A 21,481-nucleotide genomic window follows, 5' to 3' on the forward strand; every position below is an offset into this window, starting at 1 on the left:
ATTGGAATCTTCTTAATACCATGTTCTCTAATTACAATGTGTTAGGATAACAGATCATATGTATTTATATTAAGGATGAATTTGGGGTGGGAGGAGTTCATTGATTTATTGTATCTGTTACTGGGTTAATTTTATTTTTCACATGTTATTCTTGTATCTTTTAGCATCGACCTGTAGGGGTTTCCTGTAATGAGGTGGGGCAGTTAAGCTGTTCCTCAGAGGAGGATCCTAACTAATGTAACAGTCATGTACTTTCACATAAACACCACATATATTTTTTTACATTTTACCTAAGACCAACACATACACATGCCCCGAAATTAATATCTAAACAGCTAACTGTGCTAAGCACGCTACTGTACCAGCAGCCACAACTCATGGCGGCTCTGAAAAAGCCAAGTTTAGAGGGAAACTAACAAGCACGTTCTTATTTCTTTAAATCTGAGAACAGCAAAACAAATAGAAATGGATATTTATATTCTATTCATTCATGTCACTAATTCCGGTATTTATTTAACAAATGTTTGTCTGTTTTGAAGAGAAATGAGGATTATAATAAAGTTAATTTATGACCGCTGAAGAAAAGGTAAAACTTATATTTAAGAAAAAGAAATCCCAGTCTCATGCGAGTGTTTAACACACTGGCCTATTTCTCTAGCATGCTTTGTCCACTGTATCATATTTTTACACAGTTGAGATCTTACACATATCTTCTATTCCACGCTTTTTTGAAAAAAAAAATGTTAAATCAAAAGTATTTCCAAAATCATTTAAAGCCACTGAATGCATTTCTTACATTTTGGATGTTTAAGGTGTGGCAAATACATCGACTGCCTCACATAATATCCATTCCAACCTCCTTCTGTGCCTTCTGCTCAGCGGCTGGAATGCTAAAAACTGCATCTCCCTGCCTTCTTTACAGTAGGTTTCCAGCTGTGGTGTAGGTTCAGCCAATGAGATGCATTCATGTGTCTTGAATTCTGAATGGAATTAAATGAGGAGAGAGAGACAGGGTCCATTTCTAAAGTCAAATTCGGACTGAAGTAGCAGAAGTCTGAAGCCAGCAGCTGACACTGTGGCTTCTCAGGGTGACAGGTGGCTTCCTGCACCATACTCTTGATTACAGCCAAGTTCCGCACTGTGGTTTTTGGAGTTCTCTGTTCCTCCACGTTCCGTCAGCCTCCCGACAATTTTAAAATCCATTTAAATAAACCCCTTTATGCTTAAGTGAGCTAGAAAGGATTACACTCTCTACAAAAAAATCTTCAACAATAGGATGTTTCTAATTGTTCAAGATAATACTTAATTCTCTGATCTTTTTTTTTTTTTTTTTTTTGCTTTCTACTTCATGCTTTATGAATTTCAAGACCACCATTGTAGGATTTCAGAAGTGTCATTACTAATTCAAAAGGCAGGAACATTTTTAAGGCTCTTGATACATGTCAATTCTTTTGTTTGTCTGGAAGAAAAGAAAATTGCGCTAATATATTCTCCCATGAGAATATGCATCATCATTGTTTTTTCTTCTCTTTATTTTTGCTACTTTGATGGTTAAAAATAGATCACTTGTGGCTATTTTAATGCAACTGCATTTAATTAGTAAGATGGCTGAATACTTACTAATTTCATGAGCCATCTGTATTTAATCCCTTGTGACTTCTCCATCTCTAATATGCAATTAGCTCCGGGGCTGTAATATTTTTCGTATCTATTTACATACTGTCTTTATATATGAAAGAGATGTATCCTTTTCCTTTTCATATCTGATACAATTGCCCCCAAAAGTATAGTTGGATTTTTCATTTTGTTCACGTTTTTGGCAAAAAAAAAAAAAATTGAAAACTTTGGAGTCAAATAATAAGTCATCTTCCTGTGATTTCTTCCAGCAGAAAGTATTCCATCCTCAGGTGAAATATATACTCACATCAAAGCCATTTTTTTGTGTGGTTTGTTTCTTACATTTCAGGAGTTAATTCTCATAGCGGGGTTGAGTAGTGTCCCACCCCAAGTCCATATCCACCCAAAAACTCAGAATGTGACCTTATTTGGAAATAGGGTCTTTGCAGTGTAATTAGTTTTGTTGAAATTAAGTCATAGCAGATGAGGATGGGCCCTAATCCAATGACTGATGTCTGCGTAAGAAGAGAAAACAGAGACACCATCCCACAGAAGCACACTGGGAGAATGCCATGTGATGAGGGAGGCAGAGATCGGCGTGATGAGTCTGTAAGCCAAGGACCGCCAAGGATATCCGGCACCACCAGAAGCTAGGAAAAGGCACGGAAGGACCCTCCCCTAGAGACGTGGAGACAGTGTGACCTTGCCAGTACCTTGATTTCCAATTACCAGCCTCCAGAGCTGCGAGAGAGTCAACTTCTGTTGGTTTAAGCCACTCAGTTTGCAGGGATTTTTTTACCGCAGCCCAAATAAACATACAATGAGTACACACCTGATTTTGTTATGTGGTCTGAGATAAAATTAAAAAAATTTTTTTTTCTCCAATTCTGAACTCACTGGTCCAGCTGAAGCCAGTTCCTAATGGCATGTGAAAGTCAACTTGGGTTCATTTCTTCTCAACTTTCCACACTGACTCAGAACCTTTCCACACTGACAGCTTGAAATCGCCCACAATGGCTGTTCTTACACCATTAAAGTTGGCAAACTCTACAAGTCAGGGTGTTCCGTTTCATCCCCAGAGCTGGTTTTAAACCACTGACCAGCACACCACCGTTCAGTCCCTGCCTTTTTAACAGCTTTCGATTTCTACTATTAGTATCTTGTACTCTAATTTCTTATTCTTGTGTATTTGGCTCCCAGGTGTACATGTATCTGTGTACATACATACACAGAACATAGTATATGCTCAAGTAATTTAAGAAGGACTTTTGAGAAATATAATTTCTGAGCCCTTGTTTAATACATGAATGACAACTTGGCTGGAGAAAGAATTCTGCTCTTCAAATCTCTGTACCTACTGTGACCTTTCTCCTGAAATTCAACGACATGAAGGCGTCCGAAGCCACCTTGATTCGTACTCCTTTATAAGTAAACCATGTTCTTCTGCCTCAACGCTTGTAGGATTTTTCTCTTTATCCTTGACATGTAAAAATGTTGTCAGAATATATCGAATGCGGGTCTTTTCCCATTAATTTAATTTGGCAATGTGAGAAGTGCTTTTAATCTGTGGACTGTGTCCTGTTTCAGAAAAGTTTTTTTAGTTTTTTCTCACTATTTTTCTTATTGGGCCTGACAATTGCTTATTCTTTTTTGTTGTTGTTGTTCGTTCTTGATTCTTCTTCAGAAAACCTGTAACCTATATGAATCTCCTTTCTTTTCCCTCCATCTTATTATTTCTTGTCACGTACCTCTCTGGTTTCTTTTTCCTCCCTACAGTTAAATGTTACAGACTTTGATTTCTGCGGTCTAACCCTGCTCCTTGCTGCGTCCCACGTGGACTGTATTGCTTTCTCTGCAATTCTGCCTGCCCTTAGCCACCTCTGATTTCTGCGGTCTAACCCTGCTCCTTGCTGCGTCCCACGTGGACTGTGTTGTTTTCTCTGCAATTCTGCCTGCCCTTAGCCACATCTGCTCCCAACTCCACTTTCAGCTCGTCTCTGTTCTCCTATTGTTCCTTGCACCCAAGGGGTCAATTCCTAAGTCCATTAAGCTGAGTCTTCAAAAATTGTTTCCTATTCCTTTCGGAAAAAATGTTTCATTTGTGTTTTTCTTCTGAGTCTTCAAGTCACTTTCCCTTGTATTGCAGAACGTTTGGGGAATCTGTATCAAAAATTTTTTTCCTAAATAGTAAACACATGCACACACATGCACACGTGCATGGGCACAACCACTAAGCTGATCCAGAACAATGTCTGGCTACAGAATGGGTGCGTGATGTCCTCTTAGCCATAGTTACTGGTCGTTTAGGTGTTGGTGCAGTGTCTCTTTTGGATCTATACCTAGAAAGAATGCTGGAGTGCTCAGTCCTGAGCTTGGTTTCTAGCATCTTGCAAGCATTCATCTCATGTCTCTACTGGACTGGGGGAGAATGTTCTAATCCTACTGGCCAGTTGTCTGCCTGCTGCGGAGCTGTACACAGGCTTCAGTTCTTCTTTAGTCAGTGATGGAATAAAATTGTACTTCAAGCTGCACTATTCTTAGGGCTCTTCCTCTCATCTCCATCTTCTCTTGTTACACATCTCCCTGAAGCTCTCACACCATCGCAGTCTGCAAAGGGCTACACCTCTACCTGTCACTCCCTACCCACGGCAGCACAATGTGTTGTGAAGTACGGTCTCCAAGCAGACGAAGAAGAGGACTGATGGGAAGAAGGAAGGGGACGACACCATCAGGCTAAGAAGAGTTCCCACGGCTTTGGGAATTTTCTGTGTTTCTTGGCCCGTGGATAGAGTGAGGTTGAGTCATAATCTTTTCCCATCTTCTTCCCAGATTTCTGTGCTATTCTGGTTCAGCAGGCTTAGTTTAGGATTATGACTACCAACAACTTTCTCCTCGCTACAGTTAGTGGAAATTCCCTGATGATTCTAGTATCTGATTTCCTTTTAGCCTTATTTTTCAGTTATCTTGTGGATTTGGGGGTTCACTTATCTATATATGGTGATTTAACTTAAAAGCTGGAACAAAGTATATCACCCGAATGACGCATATTAATCCAGTCATTTGCTGAAGACTCACTCTGTGTGGGTTAAACACACCAGTAATCAAAAGATGAAAAAGACAAGAGTCCAGCCTTTGGAGAGCTGGGCCTGGAGAGGGTCGATGAGGAGAAGGAGAATCTAGGCAGAGGGCACCGCATGGGTGCAGTGATACTGGTGAGCATCGCCTTCTGGGAACAATGAGTGATGCTAGAGTCTGAGGCAAATGGGACAGAGTGGAGAGGGATGCTGAGCTGAGACTCCATTAGAAAGTAGTGGGGAGCCAGTCGAGAGAAGGCGTACCTGTACTGCAGGGGAAAACGGACTGAAGGAAGATCTCAGGGCACTGTTTGAGCCCTGGCAAGAAATGTTACCATTTGAACAAGGACAATGGCAGTGGAAGTAACAAGACAGGACAAAGTTAATGAATAATGTGAAAGCCATCCCGTCAGGGCTTTGTAGGTAGATGAGGATGCAAGAAGGTGCGAGGATGACTTAAAGGTTAGTCCCCTCCGTGTCTGGCGGGATGGGGCCAATAACTGTGACAGGGACTACAGGGACAAGGGAGGTTTGAGGGGAAGGAGAATTAATTCGCTTCGGGGACACACTGAATGGGAGGCGTCCACGGGACTTATAAATGGAGACAGCCAGGAGACACAGCTGTCTGAAGCACAGAAGAGAACCAAGGTTAGGGACAAATGTGCACTAGCGCTGGTTACAGCTGAGGGTGAAGACCATGGATGCTTTCCCCCAAGAGAAGGCAAATCCAGCGAGGAGAAAAGAGAGGCTACACCGGGCGGTACCGACATGACGTGGGGAGGGGAGGGGAAACGAAAACCAGCGAAGGAAGCAAACAAGGAGCAGGAAAAAGAGGCGTGTTGGGGCCCAAGGGAGAAAAGAATTTCAAGGAAGCAGAAAAACAAATGTTCCAACAAATAATAACTGAGAGCGCTTGCACAATAGCACAAATGCTTCTAATCAGAAAACCTTTCCATCTAATGGGAATTTGTGTTAAGGAGCCTCCGCCTTCCGGGCTGTTTGGTGGTACCAGGTGCAGGTTACTATCCAGCAAATATTTGAAAGATGCAGCCTTTTTGTTTCATAGTTTGGTGCAGTGATGAGCAGAGATATAACCCAAGAAGGAGACAACCTTCCAGAGCCTCTGGTCTTAGGAGGCAGCAGTAGACACTGAATCCTGCCCTCTACGGGGCTCTGTAATTCAGAAAAGGAGAGTCTGTTTCCCGTTAGTTCTCCAAACACCATCATTAATCTTGTGGCAGTGGGGCAGCCCTGGGAATAGCCAGCCATGTAAACGGTGTGACATAAACAACACTGAAGATTCCTTTCCAATCCTTCGCCTAAAATACGCAACCATCCCCCCCAGCCCTTACCCCTAAGACGGCCAAGGTGCCTGCCATTGCTCTGGTTAGAGAATTATTCTAATTTACTAAAGCACTTAGATTCCGCCAGGTGGTTCTATAAAAACACTGAGAGGAGTAAACCACTAACCCATTATCAACCATTAATACATCAACAAACATCTGTACGTCAAATGACATGTTATCGTCTTAGGGAAAAAAAGAGTAGGGGCTGGGTGTTGAGATTTGACTCATAAGGCACTGGCCCTGGGACAGGGCTCTTGTGGAGGAGGAACGCCATGTCACTGGCAATGAGAGGCAGGGTGCTGAAACAGGAAAGGCACAATGCAAAGCAGAGGTTCTCAGACTTTTTAAAAAACCCAGATCACTGTTCCTCCAGATTCTGACATACTTTTCAAGGTGGCTGTGACCTTCCCTAAGAATCCGAAATCTGTAAATCCCAAAAAACCGAGAAAAAAAATGTTCCTGAATTTGATTTCCTGTAATTTGAATTGCGAAAATAATAAAGACATTTCTTAAGTTTTCCAAATGTCAGTATTTAAATACTATACTTATAATACTGCATATATTTTACTTTTTTATTGACTGAAAGATTCTTTAAATTCTACAGGGTTTTATAATTTTCAAAAGTCTCACACACATGATTTCACATAATACCATAATAATCCTTTTTACCCTTACCCCTATATGGGCCCTCCCCCATCTCCACAGGTGACCACTAGTTTGTTCTCTATATCTGTGAATACACTGCATAAGTTTTTCCAAACACTCGTGCCCTGCTGGAGATCCGGACTTGGCATACCAACTGCTCCACTGTCACTAACCCCTTCACTAACATCTTCACTCCAAGACAGATAAGAGGCAAGCAACTGATCAAATTAACTAATAGTAGTCATTTTTTCTTCTACATTTTTTCTACTCCCTCGAGTAGAAAACAAGTGTTATAGGCTGAAGCAAAAGTTTATGCTGTAGAGCGCAGGGAACTATATTCACTATCTTGTAGTAACTTATGGTGAAAAAGAATATGAAAATGAATATATGTATGTTCCTGTATGACTGAAGCACTGTGCTGTACACCAGAAATTGACACAACATTGCAAACTGACTATACTTTAATAAAAACATATACATGCAAAAAAAAAAAAAGACAAGGATAAGAATTTGCGTGTTGATTGGTTTAAAAGTGTCAGACAAATAGACTTACCGTATGACCCAGGAATCCCACTCCTGGGCTTGTATCCAGAAGGAAATCTACTTCAGGATGACACCTGCACCCCAATGTTCATAGCAGCACTATTTACAATAGCCAAAACATGGAAACAGCCTAAATGTCCATCAACAGGTGACTGGATAAAGAAGATGTGGTATATTTATACAATGGAATACTACTCAGCCATAAAAACCGACAACATAATGCCATTTGCAGCAACATGGATGCTCCTGGAGAATGTCATTCTAAGTGAAGTAAGCCAGAAAGAGAAAGAAAAATACCATATGAGATCGCTCATATGTGGAATCTAAAAAACAAACAAACAAACAAACAAACAAAAACAAAGCATAAATACAGGACAGAAATAGACTCATAGACAGAGAATACAGACTTGTGGTTGCCAGGGGGGCGGAGGGTGGGAAGGGATAGACTGGGATTTCAAAATTGTAAAATAGATAAACAAGATTATACTGTATAGCACAGGGAAATTTACACAAAACGTTATGGTAACTAACAGAGAAAAAAATGTGACAATGAGTGTGTATATGTCCATGTATGACTGAAAAATTGTGCTGAACACTGGAATTTGACACAACATTGTAAAATGATTATAAGTCAATAAAAAATGTTAAAAAAAAAAAAGAAACAACAAGGACCTATTGTATAGCATAGGGAACTATATTCAATTTCTTGTAATAACAAATAATGGAAAAGAATCAGAAAAATATATATGTATGTATATGTGTAAATGAATTGCTTTGCTGTACACCTGAAACTAACATTGTAAATCAACTACAATTCAATAAAAAATTTTTAAAAAAGGAATGAATATATCTGAAAAAAAAAAAAAGTGTCAGACAAAACTGCCAGTGGGATTCAGCTGGTGCTATGGAAAGGAATCATTGCCAGGGTGATGCTGTAAGAACCATAAGGTGACAGGAAACCCAAGGATGCAGCCAGGAAACCCATGGGATGCCAACAGGAAAGACAAAGGCTCCTTCCTCCTCCACCAGCCTCTGTTTAGTGCCTCCTACTGGAAGGCCTCACAGGGAACCAGCTGGCCAAAGAAAAATGTTATTTGTAGAGTCTTGGTTCCAACATCACAAAACACTGTACAGGAAAGCGTGTTTGTAGCTGAGAGACACATGGCACAGTTGGAAAGGGCAGAGGCATAAATCTGTTGGGAGACTATTGCAGTAATTGAGGAGAGAGATGATGGTGGCCTGGACCAGGGTAGTGGCCATGGAGAAGGTGATAAATGGTTACAATGTTTAAGAGTAGGTTCAACATAACCGGCACTGAATTTAATCAAATGTGAGGTATGAAAGAAAGACGTAAGCCAAGGCAAATTCCAACATTTTTGAATTGAGCAACTGGAAAAATAGTTTCCATGTTTTTGAGATGGAGAACATGGCAGAATACATGGATTTTAAAGGGGGGAAATAGTTCTCCAGAGATTATTTTGAGTTTGATATTCATATTAGTTACCCAGATAGATTAGCCAAGCTGCCAGTTGGGTGTATGGGTCTGGAGATAAAGGATTAGGTCCTGGATGCAGTACAAATGTAGGCGTCATCAGAGGAGAGAGAGTATTTAAAGCCAGGAGGCTGAAAGAAATCCCATCAGGAATGAATAAATAGAGAAAAAAGAAAAGTTAGAGGATAAATTCCTGGACCACTTCAATGTTTATAGGTTTAGGAGATGAGAAGCCAGTAAAATTAGCTACCAAAAGTAGTGGCTTTTGAAACAGCAAGAGAATCAAAAGAGTGTTGACTTGGAAGCTACGTGAAGAAAGTACATTCGGAGAGAGAAGGATGGAATGTGTCGCATGGTACTCAAAGGTCAAGGAAGATGAGAGTCTTTAACAATGTGAAGTTAAAGAAATAACTCAAGAAAATTTCCCAAAGTGAGAGGACACGGGCTTGCAGATTAGAAGGCCACTGAGCTCTAACATGATAAATGAAAGTCGGCCAATAATAAGGCACATTGTTGTGAAATTTCAAAATATTGGGGGTGCAGGAAGAGGAGGAGGTCCAGATAAAAACCAGGTGTGAATTCAGAGATACAGAAATCCAGGTCATATACAAAAGGTCAAGAATCACAGTGATACCAGTTTTCTCAAAATGCAATCCTGGGATCTAGAACACAGTGGAGAAATGTCTTCAAAATGCTAAAAAAAAAAAAAAAAAAAAAAGGATTTCCAAGCAAGAATTAAAATCCTAACAAAAATATCAATCAAGTATGAGGGTAGAATAAAGACAATTCCAGATACATAAGGTCTCAAAACCTTTAATTCCCTTGTACCTTTTTCTTGAGAAGCTACTGGAGAATGTGCACCAGCACAATCAAAAAAATAATCCAAGGAAGAAGATGATACAGGTTATATGAATTAGGAGACCAACACAGGTAAAAGATGAAGTGAATTCCTAGGATGATGCTAATGAAAGACTCCAGGAAATCAACCTTGCATCTAGTAGGTATTAGAACTTAAGAAATACTAGATATGTCTAATAATTATATTAGCATATTAGGCATTTCTAACTGTATTAAAAATGTTAGAAGGTGAGAACAGTTCAGGATTCATTCTTTAAAAAGCTGAAATTGACTACTGATACAACTGAGTGTCATTTAAAAAACTGGTTAAGATTCAGGAAGTTGTTCTACAAAAAGGTACCTTAAAGAAAAAAAAAAAGGAAAAATAAGACATGTATTAACTCCAGGCAGGAGGGAGTGGGATGGGAGTAAAAGCAGGGACCTTTCCTTCACGTCACTGGTTTCCTCTGAGAAGTAGAAAGCAAGGTTATCACCTCAGGGAAGGGGGGTGAGCAGGATTCTGGGAGTCTGAGAGAGGGGAAGACAGCATATGGTCAAAGTGGGAGGGCACATGGGCTTGAAACATGCAGTGGAGCTACCTACCAGTTCTTCGTGGTCTCTTTGGACCAATAAACACAGCTAACGGAGTGACGGCAGCAAGAAAGCAGAAAAGTGGTCTAATATCAGAAGGAAGACAAAAGACAGCAAGTAGAGAATGTGGCTTGTAAGCCTGTGCGGTCGCTAAGAGGAGGTCAGCCCCGGGGGGGAAGTGGCAGGAGCCATCTTCAGGACAAGTGCTCCTACCGCGCACATTGGAGAAGCGGCTTGAAATAGAACATGATGACTTGGCGTCACTTGAAGGAAAGCAATTTGAAGAATTTAAAGACGGTCTCACAGTTAAAATATCACAAGGTAATTTGGCTGGGAGAACTGATTGTACAAAGGTGGATGATGACAGAAGCAGAGAACCCAGCGAGGGGTAATCACAACTTATCCTGAAAATGAGCATCAATTACCTTTTATCCAGATGGGAAATATTTAGGGACTAGTTTAAAGCTAATAGTGCAAGCAAGTATTCTGTGACGGGATGCTTCTGTTTTAAACAGCTCCAAAAAAAAAAAATCTGGAAATAGGACATATTATTAATTAAACCTTAATAAAAAGGCTTCCTGTATCAACTTGGAAATAGGACGTATTATTAATTAAACCTTAATAAAAAGGCTTCCTGTATCAACTTGGAAATAGGACGTATTATTAATTAAACCTTAATAAAAAGGCTTCCTGTATCAACTTGGAAATAGGACGTATTATTAATTAAACCTTAATAAAAAGGTTTCCTGTGTCAACTTGGAAATAGGACATATTATTACTTAAACCTTAATACAAGGCTTCCTGTACCGACTCGCAGCGGCCCGGGTCTTTTTCCTGCTGATGCTCCATGTTCCATTAGTAACCCTGTGCCTTCCTCTGGCGTTTGGTTTTTTTTTTTTAAAAACACTTATCAAACGTGTTCTTTCACCCTTTTCTATGTCCTGTTACTGTCAGAATCTTCATAATCTATTATTACAAAGTCATACATCACTTTTTTTTGGTCTCCTCAGGAATTTCACCCAATCGTCTCTTAATCAGAAATCCTCCCTTTCCCTTTTAAATGGTAAACTCATTACTGGCCTCTTGGAGTCTTCTCTTCTCTCCTCTCCCAGCAACAGCAGCTAAATATAAGCTGTAAGAGCAACTGTAAACCCTTCAGTGGTATTTCTCCAACTACTTCCCAAGAAAAGAAGAGTCCAAAGTCCTAGGTGCAAGCCAATTCGGACACTTACTATCCGGTTGAAACAAATCACCTAACTCAACTGTGACAAAGGTTTTCATGGAAGTATCAAGAGAATGCTAGCATCTACATCACTTGCCTCTCCACGTGTCAGTCCTAATGACTGTGCAGCGTTCAGCATTTTCTTTCTTTTATGCATTATTCTCCTTCCAAACATTCACTCTTTTCTTCTATCTAATTGTTTTTATTTCCGAGTAATTGGCAGATATTGTTTATGTAAAGGAAATTATATTTCATTAAGTCGAAGAGGCTACCATATTATTTGTCAATAACACAGAAAAAAGAACATTGACAAGGAAGCTGCGACTCAATGTTTTTACAGCAGTGCTATGGACAGTCTTGCACTCGCCCCTTCTTGCTTTGACATTTCTTTCATCCACTCTAAGGAACTGAGCAATGTTTCCTGCTTTCACTTGCATTGTTTGACATTCATATAGAGACGATCATTTTGCACCCATCTTAGTAACTGTAACACAGCTTCATCCACTTGTGAGTATTTTCTTCCTTCTTTATTTTGCTGCCTTACAAGACACTGTAAAGCTGCTGCCATCACTTCTCTGAAATAATAATTTGCTTATAGATCAAACTGGCACCCCCCTTGCTGTTTCCATGCCTTTCTTTTATACACAATAGATAGTCCATCATTTTGGTTATGTTTTAAATGTCAAGCAAACTTAACATGTGCAGTACCCACGATGCACAAACCTTCCTTGACCGCTCTTTGCACAGAGACTGAGTCACTCTCTACAACGAACAGTCCTTGGAGAAACAGCTCACAGCTCACTGATGGGCCGCATCCACCAGAGACTGACCTCCAGAAGCTCCCACAGCCACTGCCAAGATTTCTGGAATCGATACTACAGCAAGAATTTTCCATCTGCTTTCCCAGATCTGACTGGACATAATGCTGTGTACTATATTATAATATCATGTACTCACACATGCCTGTACAGTCCCACAATTTGGCTATTTTCATGTATACATATGCAGTGAAGCGGTCATTTCTTTGTCTTTATTCTTTAACAAAACTGACAGGACTTCAGTTCACCCATCAACGCCAATCAATAAATTGGAGCTGAAGCCAACAAACTGGAAAGTAGTAGAAATGAGCAAGCAGGAAATTATATTGCTTCTTTGAGCAAAACAATGGATCCACATGTTATTTTTACCATCTCTAAAGGCAAGAAACAGAATCCAAGAGGAAGCATGAAACAGTGTTTGGATTCCCATAATCCTGCCTGGTTTATTTACAATTCCTTCCTTCATCCTTCCTGCCTGTCCAGCTGGTTTCCTTCTTTGTTTCCCAAACTGAATTGTGTTGCCGGCCTGTAAAGATGTTAAATTCTTCCAAAGCCAATCTTTCTCGTTCCTCACACACAGAAGGCGTAAACTCTTACCTCTGCCGAATGATGCTGGGGTTGGCTGTCACCAAGTGACTTTTGGATCCAACATCATTAGTGTATTCGCTTGACAAAGGAGGCAGATTGCATCTAGAGAAACAAGAGCAAGCACTTCTGAATGATTTGCATACTTAAAAAATCAAGTCACTTCTCATGACAAACAAGAATTTTACTAAGTCTAGCTCAATTCACAAATAACTTTTTATCACCGCTCCCTTTTAGTAGGCATTAGATGACTGTTAGCATCTTCAAAATGCTGTCATAAAAACTGGTCCTGTTTTAGAAGAAAGAAAATGTCAGTAGGAGAGGTAAGGAATCTATGAAAGAAAAGAGACAGAACTAGAATGAATTTATTCCATTCAAAATATTTTTTTAATTTTTTTTGGCAGGGGGTGATTAGGTTTACTTATTTATTTTTAGAGGAGGTGCTGGGGATTGAACCCAGGACCTCATGCATGCTAGGCATGCGCTCTACCACTTGAGCTATACCCTCCCACACTCCACTCAAAATATTTTTCGAGGTGATAGGACAGAGTATAGTAGACTTGAAATTAGAGCTCAGGAGGGTGTGGCCCACCAAAGAAATGCCACTATTCTCCACCATCCAGGCAAAGGAAAGAGTACAGGTGACGGAAACAGCTCCCCCTCCCTAACACACAAACACCACCCAGCCCCCGTTGCGCTCCTTGACCACAGTGTCTCATGAATGTTTACAATGCAAAATATTGCAGTGGCAAATCCCAGTCCCATGGCTTTCTGCCAGTGGGACGTTAACCAAGTGATGCCATGTGCCTCAGTCTCCCCATTACACAAAATAAGAATAATGACTTTTCCTTTCTAATCAGGTTGTTGTAAGGATTAAAGTAAGACATGAATAAAAAGTCCCTACTTTGATGCCTCACACATAGTAAAAGCCCCAAAATATCGTGTATCAGAAAAATAACTTAAACATAACTAAATACATATTCATTATTCATAACAATCCCAAATGAGACTGTAGCTTCCATTGGGTTTCCTTTTATCACGGGGTCCTAATTTCTCCTCTCCACCCATAGGTCTAACTTGTTCCCAACCACGTCAGAGTATCTGTCACTTCTTACTGCTTCAGCAAACTAAAGCATCGTTTATCTGCAGGTAGAGATCTTACAAATATTAATGTCTCTGCCATTCCCCAACTATTAAAATTTCCCTGCGAACTGCCCCCAGGACACGGAGTTGTCTGAGCTCCTAATCGGCTGATCAACACAAGCTCCTTGATGTTGTCTTCTCTTTACCCTGTGATTCTGACCACATTAGAGCCTCCCAGGCGGAAATTTGTCAGTTCATTTGGAACCTTCCTTTCATCTGCTCTCTGGTAACAAGATCCTGGTTCTTCTGGCAGCTCCCTGGTTGGTGACTTTCGCTGAGTGTCCACTGAGAACAAACACAACCACAGCCTGGCAGTGTGGGGAGCCTGGGGGAAGCTCAGTCCGAGAGCCTCCTTGAGGCATCTACGGTCTAGTGGTCGCACCATATGCCACATGGTTTTGGAGGATCCCTGTCGGGTAGCGAGCTTACGCATTAACAGTCAGTTTCATCTGACAGTGGTGCCGACTGTGGTCTTGGAATTTCACTGATCTTTGCAAAGATGAAGAGGACTTTCAGGATGAGATACAGGCTAGAATTTGGACCTCTGTCTCCTTAAGCAGCTTTGATCTTAATTGCCCTTCATAACATTTGAAGAATCAACCACATTATATTCAAACTGCAAACTCTGAATGTTGCTAGAAAGTGCGGTCAACTTGTCTTGTCATTATTAAACAAAACAACTCGGTTTTCATGAATAAATACTTTGTTTCTCTGTGTGTTCCTGATAGGCTGACCCGTGACTCATATGTCTGGGTCCCTTCGTAGCCCAGATCACAAAGTAAAAGCTCAAAAAAACCACTCCCAGATACTAACTGCCAAATCCTACAACAGAGGGAACTGCTTAAAAGAATAAAGATAACATTTTATAAATTCATCCCTGGAAAATGATGGCATTGTATTCTGGTGTAAACATCTGTTCTTCTGGGTAAACTTTCTCTCCAAGTACAAATGTCTGATATTTCCCCGTAGCTCTTCTTAGAAAAAGCACGCTATAATTTTAGCTCCTCAACTCCCAAATTGATAATTACATAGATTTACATAAAAGGCACATTTAATACAGTCAAATTGTTTCTAATAAGGCATAATTGTGTAAAAGTGTCTCAAACTCTGCATTATCGCTTGTTGGCACAATTAACAGATATTAATGGCTGAAGTGTCTTAGTAACTGTACCACTGGTCCTGGAAGATGTGATCACAGAATTGATGGGAAATGAATATTCTTTGAAGTAGGGCGTACAGGTGGGTGGGGAATGGGCCCAGAGGAGAGGAATTGTCAAATAGAAAAAAATGATGAAACTCCTTTTTAAACTGCATGTATAGTTAAATATGCTAAAGACCCTTCACTGAGCCTAATTCAAAGGCATCAAAAAGTGGCATTGCCCTCACTCATGTCCCTGAGCCCTGCAGTTCCTTTCCAAGTACAATCATTGTAGCCTCTACTGTGCAGAACTTCCAGATAAATTTTATTCAACAATTATTATTTTAAAAAATATTGCTTTTGGTTATAGAGCAAATATTTACTTTGAAAAAATGGGCAATTGATTTGTAGTATTAGGAAGTCCAGCAAAGAAAATGATGGTGTTGTTTTATCCTAATCCTGGGACCCATCTTGAACTATCATTGGATATGCCACTGTACACAGGTAAGGCTCTGTCTGGATCTCATCTTTCACTGTAACTGTCCATGCACCCTATAGTCTGGGACCAGACATACTGTGTGCTTTCTAATCATAGTTACTCACTAAATGTTTAATTTTGAATATATCATATTATCTCCATTTTCTCAGGGTGCCCCCCAAAATGTGTATTTAGCAACCATGTATAAATAGATCCAGAAATAGTCAAGTAAGAATAATTTACAATTTATCAACATTGAATTACTCCCATATTGTAAACCATAAGAAAGGCTTTTGAAAAATTCAAGTGCGTTATGACAATGGTGCCATTCTTGAAAGTAAACCAAAGGCACGTGCACACACACCTCTAGTTCTCATGCTACCTGCTTTGAATTCTTTTCATTCCTCACTTCCCTCATCGTTCTATGAACATTTGTGCAACACTGGGCTCATCACTCCTTGCTTCTGAACTTGAGCATATCAACACTGATTGTATACAGTACAAACTTCGTCTCGTTCATTTGTAATAAATACGTGTAGATGACCCCCTAAGATGCTCAGGCCTGGTCTTCTGCATGTCGCGTTTATAATATCTGTCTTCCTAAACGTAGCGACACACGGACACGTGCACTCGGGAATAATATAAAAACACATTTATTGCACCGCCTCCTTTCACACTATCAAGACCTCTTAAAATCACGTAACTTTCCTGAATCTGTGAATATAACAGTTCCACTCCTTTTTCCTTACATCGTCTTTGGAAAGAGCAAATCACCCTATACTCGAGAGCATCTGGAAAATGTAAACTCGACTGTGTGAATGTGTACAACTGTGTCATAGTCACAGAATCACAGGTCGAATCAGAGTTTCCACAACGCAAAGGCTTGAGGCACTGTCTGCTGCCACCTCCTCACATAGATCAGGAAGCCGCGCGCAGTAGAGGGGACAGGCGCGCTGCGGGTGTCAGAGCGAGTCTGGGGCCAGGGCGTGTGCTCCTCCCTCCCTGCTTTCTTTGCTGGCTCCTCAGCCCGCACCCAAAGCCAGAGTACTCCAGGGGGTGCTTCTGTTCTCTTCATCCCTCTGCTCCCTGGGTGACTGCATCCACTTCCCCAGCTCAAATGCCATCTCACCCTACCCTCCCCATGGCTCACGACACTGTGGCCCACACTTGGTGACTTTCCCACATTCGAGCTTGGAAAGGCTGGCCTGTGCCCAGAGTGGGATGGAGACGGGGCTCCATCCGGATGCCACTTCTCCTCCGAAGGTCCCCACTCACCCACCATCTGCCTCTGAATCACCCCCGATCACAGCCCCAGCACGTCTCCGGGTGCTCACGCAGGACGGAGCCGTGCAACATGCCACTTCCAGTGCCAGCTGAGACCCAGGGCAGGGCAGGTGCTCACTAAACGGATGCAGACCTGAATTCAGAGAACTACATTTTTAGTGTCTCCATTTGGCTATTGTTTGTATGTATTGCAAAATTAATAATAATAATAAATAATAATAATAATTGCAATGGAGAGGAAAACACAGTCTTACATGGAAAAATTATGGCAGGGCCCCCACCATAAAGGAAAGAGAGAGAAAAGGGTCGCCCCCCTGCCACAGGCTTCGCTAGGGAGACCAAGCTCCCACCCCTGGCTCCCCGAGAGGGCACCTGGCCCTCCCCCGAGGACGCGGCTTCCCTGACTCTCTCCAACAGGTTTCCTCTTCCCCACTCCCCTTAGCTCAGAGCTCAGAGGTGGTTTATGTTCTCTCAGCCTCCTTTTGCCACTTCTAGACATTATTTATCCTTAAAAATGAACACAAAACCCAACCACACCCCCCGCCCTCCGGCTTTCTGCCCTCTGTGTGGCTGGAGGACTCAGCTTTCCTGGCCTCGCAGCCTTTGGGCCCCTGGTGCAGAGTCATTCCCGCTTCAGGGAGACTTCAGGGCCCACCTGAAAGACCCTCCACAGTACAGCCTCCAAGTCCCTACACGTCCTCAGTAACAAGTGTCCTCTTTTCCTACCACACATCTGATCGTCCCCCAGACAGGCCGAGTTCCAAGGTCACTTCTCCAGCGGGCCATGATGACCTCAGCTCTCATCATTCCAGGTTCCCTCATCTTTCCCACTCCACCTCCAGCTCTGAACGGCCCCATTTTTTTGGCCCCATGGGCCCCCTTCCTTTCTTTCTCCTCGCCTCTCAGGGTCTGTCTTCCCTTCTGCTCAAAATCACCCAACGGTGCAGGTTGTGTGAGTTTCATGGTCTCTACTCTCAGCTGGACGCGTTGTGGCAATTCCTTGACACACCCCTGCACGAGCCTCCTGTCTTCCAGTAAAAGCGACACCATGTCACCTCCCTGCTCAGTCCCTTTACCAGGCTAACCCCTTGCTGGCACTGTCTTGACCCCCCTCCCCTTTCAGTTTTCCCAGCCCCGCACAGATCCAATCCCTCTTCAAACCCCATTCGCTACTTACAAATGCTTTTGTGAAAAACAAAAGCAGCAAAGTGTGTAGAATGAAATGAGTCAGTGAAAACGCTTATTCACAAAGAAGTCGCCTTAAGAACAAGTTGCAGCAGAGTCGGAACCACCCGATTGCATGATCTAAAAAAAAAATCTGAGTGTTTCCACTTCGTGGGTCTTCCCACGACCTCTGGGCCTTTCTCGGCTTTGTACTTTCTGGGGGCCCCGCTCCCTGGCTCCCCGGCCCTCTCCTGCACTCACTTGTGTATGAACTTGAAGGGAGGCTGAAAAGCAGCTCCAGCTGATTAATCACAAGTGACTGGTTTCAAAAGGCCCCGGGGCTGGCAGGCATGGGGGGAGGGGGGCAGAAGGCTCCGTGGGAGCTCTCTCTTACCGCATGACAAAATTTGCTTCATCTATTTGACGGCCACAGCCACTCTTCTTCAGAATCCCACCATTTCCCACCACCGCGCATTTCTTCAAGGGCAGCTGGAATGGGGTTGCCTAGCAACAGAAAACAAGGCGGGTTTTCACTGCAGAGAACACACCACCGCTCACAGCATCATTCATTGTTTACAGCAGACCCGGCCCGAGACTTTGACTGAAAGGCTGGGCAGAGCGAAAAGAGCACGTAGAAAGAAAGATGCCAAGAAGTTTGTAAGGAACAAATGAGCCTGTTCCTTGAAATAAAAGAAAAAAAAATTTTTTTAACTTCCTGAAATGTATTTCAATATAACAACACTGTTTGGCATCAAACTGGCTGTGCACCTAGTAGGGAGTGTCTGCTGAGGAAAACAGAAAAATCCCCATTAAACATAGGATTAGTTTTAAAGGCATTCAGCTTGGAACAAACTCAGATGAGTTCTAGTCTCCCATTTGGATGCAATTTCACTCATTCATACAATCAGTCATTCACTCAACAAACATTGCTGACCATTTCCTATGCTCGCTGCTGGGGAGATACAGAGGCCACAGGCCTCAGGATTCACAGTGCGTGATGTGAGGAAAGCGTGAACATTTCAACGTATGTACTGTCATGCTGAACTTGCTGGAGAAGAGGTATGCTTCACATGCTGTGGAGAATCTCAAAGAGGAGCAGGAAGGCACATCTGTCAAGGCAACTTAGGGAAAGCTTTCTCACTCGAGATGAATCTTTAAGGATGAGTGGGATTTTGCCAGGCAGAGACAGCAGCATACACAGAGGCACAGGAGGATGCTGAGAGCAAATGAACATTCTGGGTGAGTCTGCCCGGAATTTAGGAGGCACTGATGGGCAAGTGACTCGTGCTGAACCAGGCAGCATGTGACTTTCTTTCTGCAGACACTGAACTGGACTGCAAAGGAAATGCTCAGTGTACCTGAATGTTCCCTGAAGTGCTATTTATAGTGTCCGGGAATATCAGAACCCATCAACAGCCCCTGGGATGAAATGTGACATTCGGTCTCTCTTAGCTGGGTCAGCAAGAACCAGGAGGCACAGCATTTCCTCCTTCCTGACACCAGGTGAGTGGCTGGAGTTTTCCGGAGGAAGACCGTACGTCCACGTACCTGGGACATAAAGTAACTATGTCAATATTAAGTTGGCCAACCTGGATGAACCCGACGCACATGATACGGATTATACCAAAAGAAGAAATGCACACGCGAATATGTCCACACAGGCATAAAGGAATTAGACCAGAAAAATAAAACTGCAGGAGTCTGCGTGATCACCAGTAGCCGCAGCACAAGAAGAGAATTTCACTTCTGTGATTTCTAGTTTGTAAAAGGAGCAGACAGTGCTGTGACAATATAGTTGATAAAGATACAGGCATGAAACTATAGGGTCTAAGCGTTTGCCAGCAGACAGTAAAGAATTCTCTGCATGACTACAACCGAGATCGTCCAGTGAACTCCACAGCAAGATACAGAGAAGGGGGCCAGGCGACAGCTGGCTCTCCAACACCCAGGATGAGCCAGGATGAGCCGCAGCATTTTTCTCAGTCGCTCCTGAGAGGAAGGTTTGAAATCAACATTGGAAATACACAGGTTAGGTCTATGACTTGTTAGACGTGGATTTAAGTTACTTGTGCTCACATGAGCTGTCCCTTTAATCCACAAGTCTTTATCAGTTGCCTCCTATGTTCCAGGCACCGTCCTGGAGACAGGGACACAAGGAGTCATCCCTGTCCCCAAGGAGCTCGCAGCCTAGCGGGGAAACGGATGACAGATAAAGACAAACGAGCAAGATACACAGAATATCAGATGGTGACATGGGGAGTGGAGAGAAACTGATCCTGGGCATGCAGAGATCAGGAAATACTTTTGAAGAGGACTTGCCATTTAAGTAGGGAGGGAAGGAGATCCCTGAAGGAGAGGAGGTGGTGAGCCCATAGGAACTGCAGAGGTAGACCTGGAGGAGGGGAAGGAAGAGGAAAGAGCTTTGCGTGTCTGGAGATGAGTAAGCAAGGGACAGGGAAGGGGAGGAGATCAGAGAGCTACCTGGTGGGGAGGTTGGGGAACAAATTCTGTCGGGCGTCGTAGGGTATCGTAAAGACTTTGTGTTTTATTCTGAGATGAGAATCAAGTCGAGGTAGGGTGAGTAAAGGAGTGACATTATTATGCCACATTTTGGAACAGTCTCTCTGCTGCTGTGTGAACAGGCTGTACGACATCACGTGCAGAAAGAGAGAGACCAGTTACAAGGCTCCCACAACAACAGGTTAGAGAGTTTGGTGGCCTGGGCTAGGTAGGGTGAGAGCAGTGGGGGTAGTGAGAAGTAAGAAGATTCTGGAGATACTTTGGAGGAAGAGCTGACTGGATTTGCTGATGCAACAGGAATAAGATAAGAGAAAAAAGGTGGAACCAAGAACGAGGCCAAGGTTTAGGGCTTCAACAACTGTAGAGATGGACTTGCCATTTACTGAGATGTGGAAGATGGCAGAGGACCAGGTTTTGGGGAGGGGATGCTTTGAAGTTCAATTTTAAATATGTCAAGCGTGAGACCCCTATTAGGCATTTAAGTGGCAATGTCCAGTAGGCAATTGTATATACAAGAATAAAGTCAGGGAACTGGTCTTTCCTCGAGATAGAGAGGTGGGAGCAATCAGCATACCAGGTATTTAAAGTTAGGGGACTAGCTGGTGAATGAGTGTAGACAGAAAAGAGAAGAGGTGTAAGATCTGAATCCTGGGGCCCTCCAACAAGAAGTCAGGAACTGAGAAGAAATCGGTAAAGGAGACTAAGGAGGAGTGGCCAACGGAAAAGGAGAAATAAATAGGAAAGCAGGGTGTCCTGGAAGCCAAGTTAAAAAAATGGTGGGGGGGCGTGTAGCTCACTGGTAGAGTGCATGCTTAGCAAGCACAAGGTCCTGGGTTCAATCCCTAGTACTTCCATTAAAAAAATTTTAAAAAGGATGGGGGAAAACAACAGAAAGTATTTCAAGATACTCAAGAAGGAAGAGGGGAACTGCAGCAAATGCTATCAACAGATTAAGTGAAATAACAGCTGAAAATTGCCGTGAGA

General features: G+C 42.4%; 1 protein-coding gene across 2 annotated transcripts in view; it reads right to left on the reverse strand.

Moving 5' to 3' along the window:
• Positions 1-21,481, reverse strand: part of ST8SIA1 (ST8 alpha-N-acetyl-neuraminide alpha-2,8-sialyltransferase 1) — a 113,985-nt gene that overhangs the window by 23,440 nt on the left and 69,064 nt on the right. The window contains exons 3-4 of one of the 2 annotated variants that reach the window (XM_031443991.2): positions 18,372-18,481; positions 12,783-12,875 (exon numbers count right to left, since the gene is read on the reverse strand). In XM_031443991.2, coding sequence (XP_031299851.1) covers positions 12,783-12,875; positions 18,372-18,481 — 203 coding nt within the window. The remainder of the gene's footprint in view (positions 1-12,782; positions 12,876-18,371; positions 18,482-21,481) is intronic. The other variant, XM_064479094.1, reaches the window with a different exon arrangement.

This window comes from Camelus dromedarius, chromosome 25 (assembly GCF_036321535.1).
Source record: "Camelus dromedarius isolate mCamDro1 chromosome 25, mCamDro1.pat, whole genome shotgun sequence".
Lineage (NCBI taxonomy): Eukaryota > Metazoa > Chordata > Mammalia > Artiodactyla > Camelidae > Camelus > Camelus dromedarius.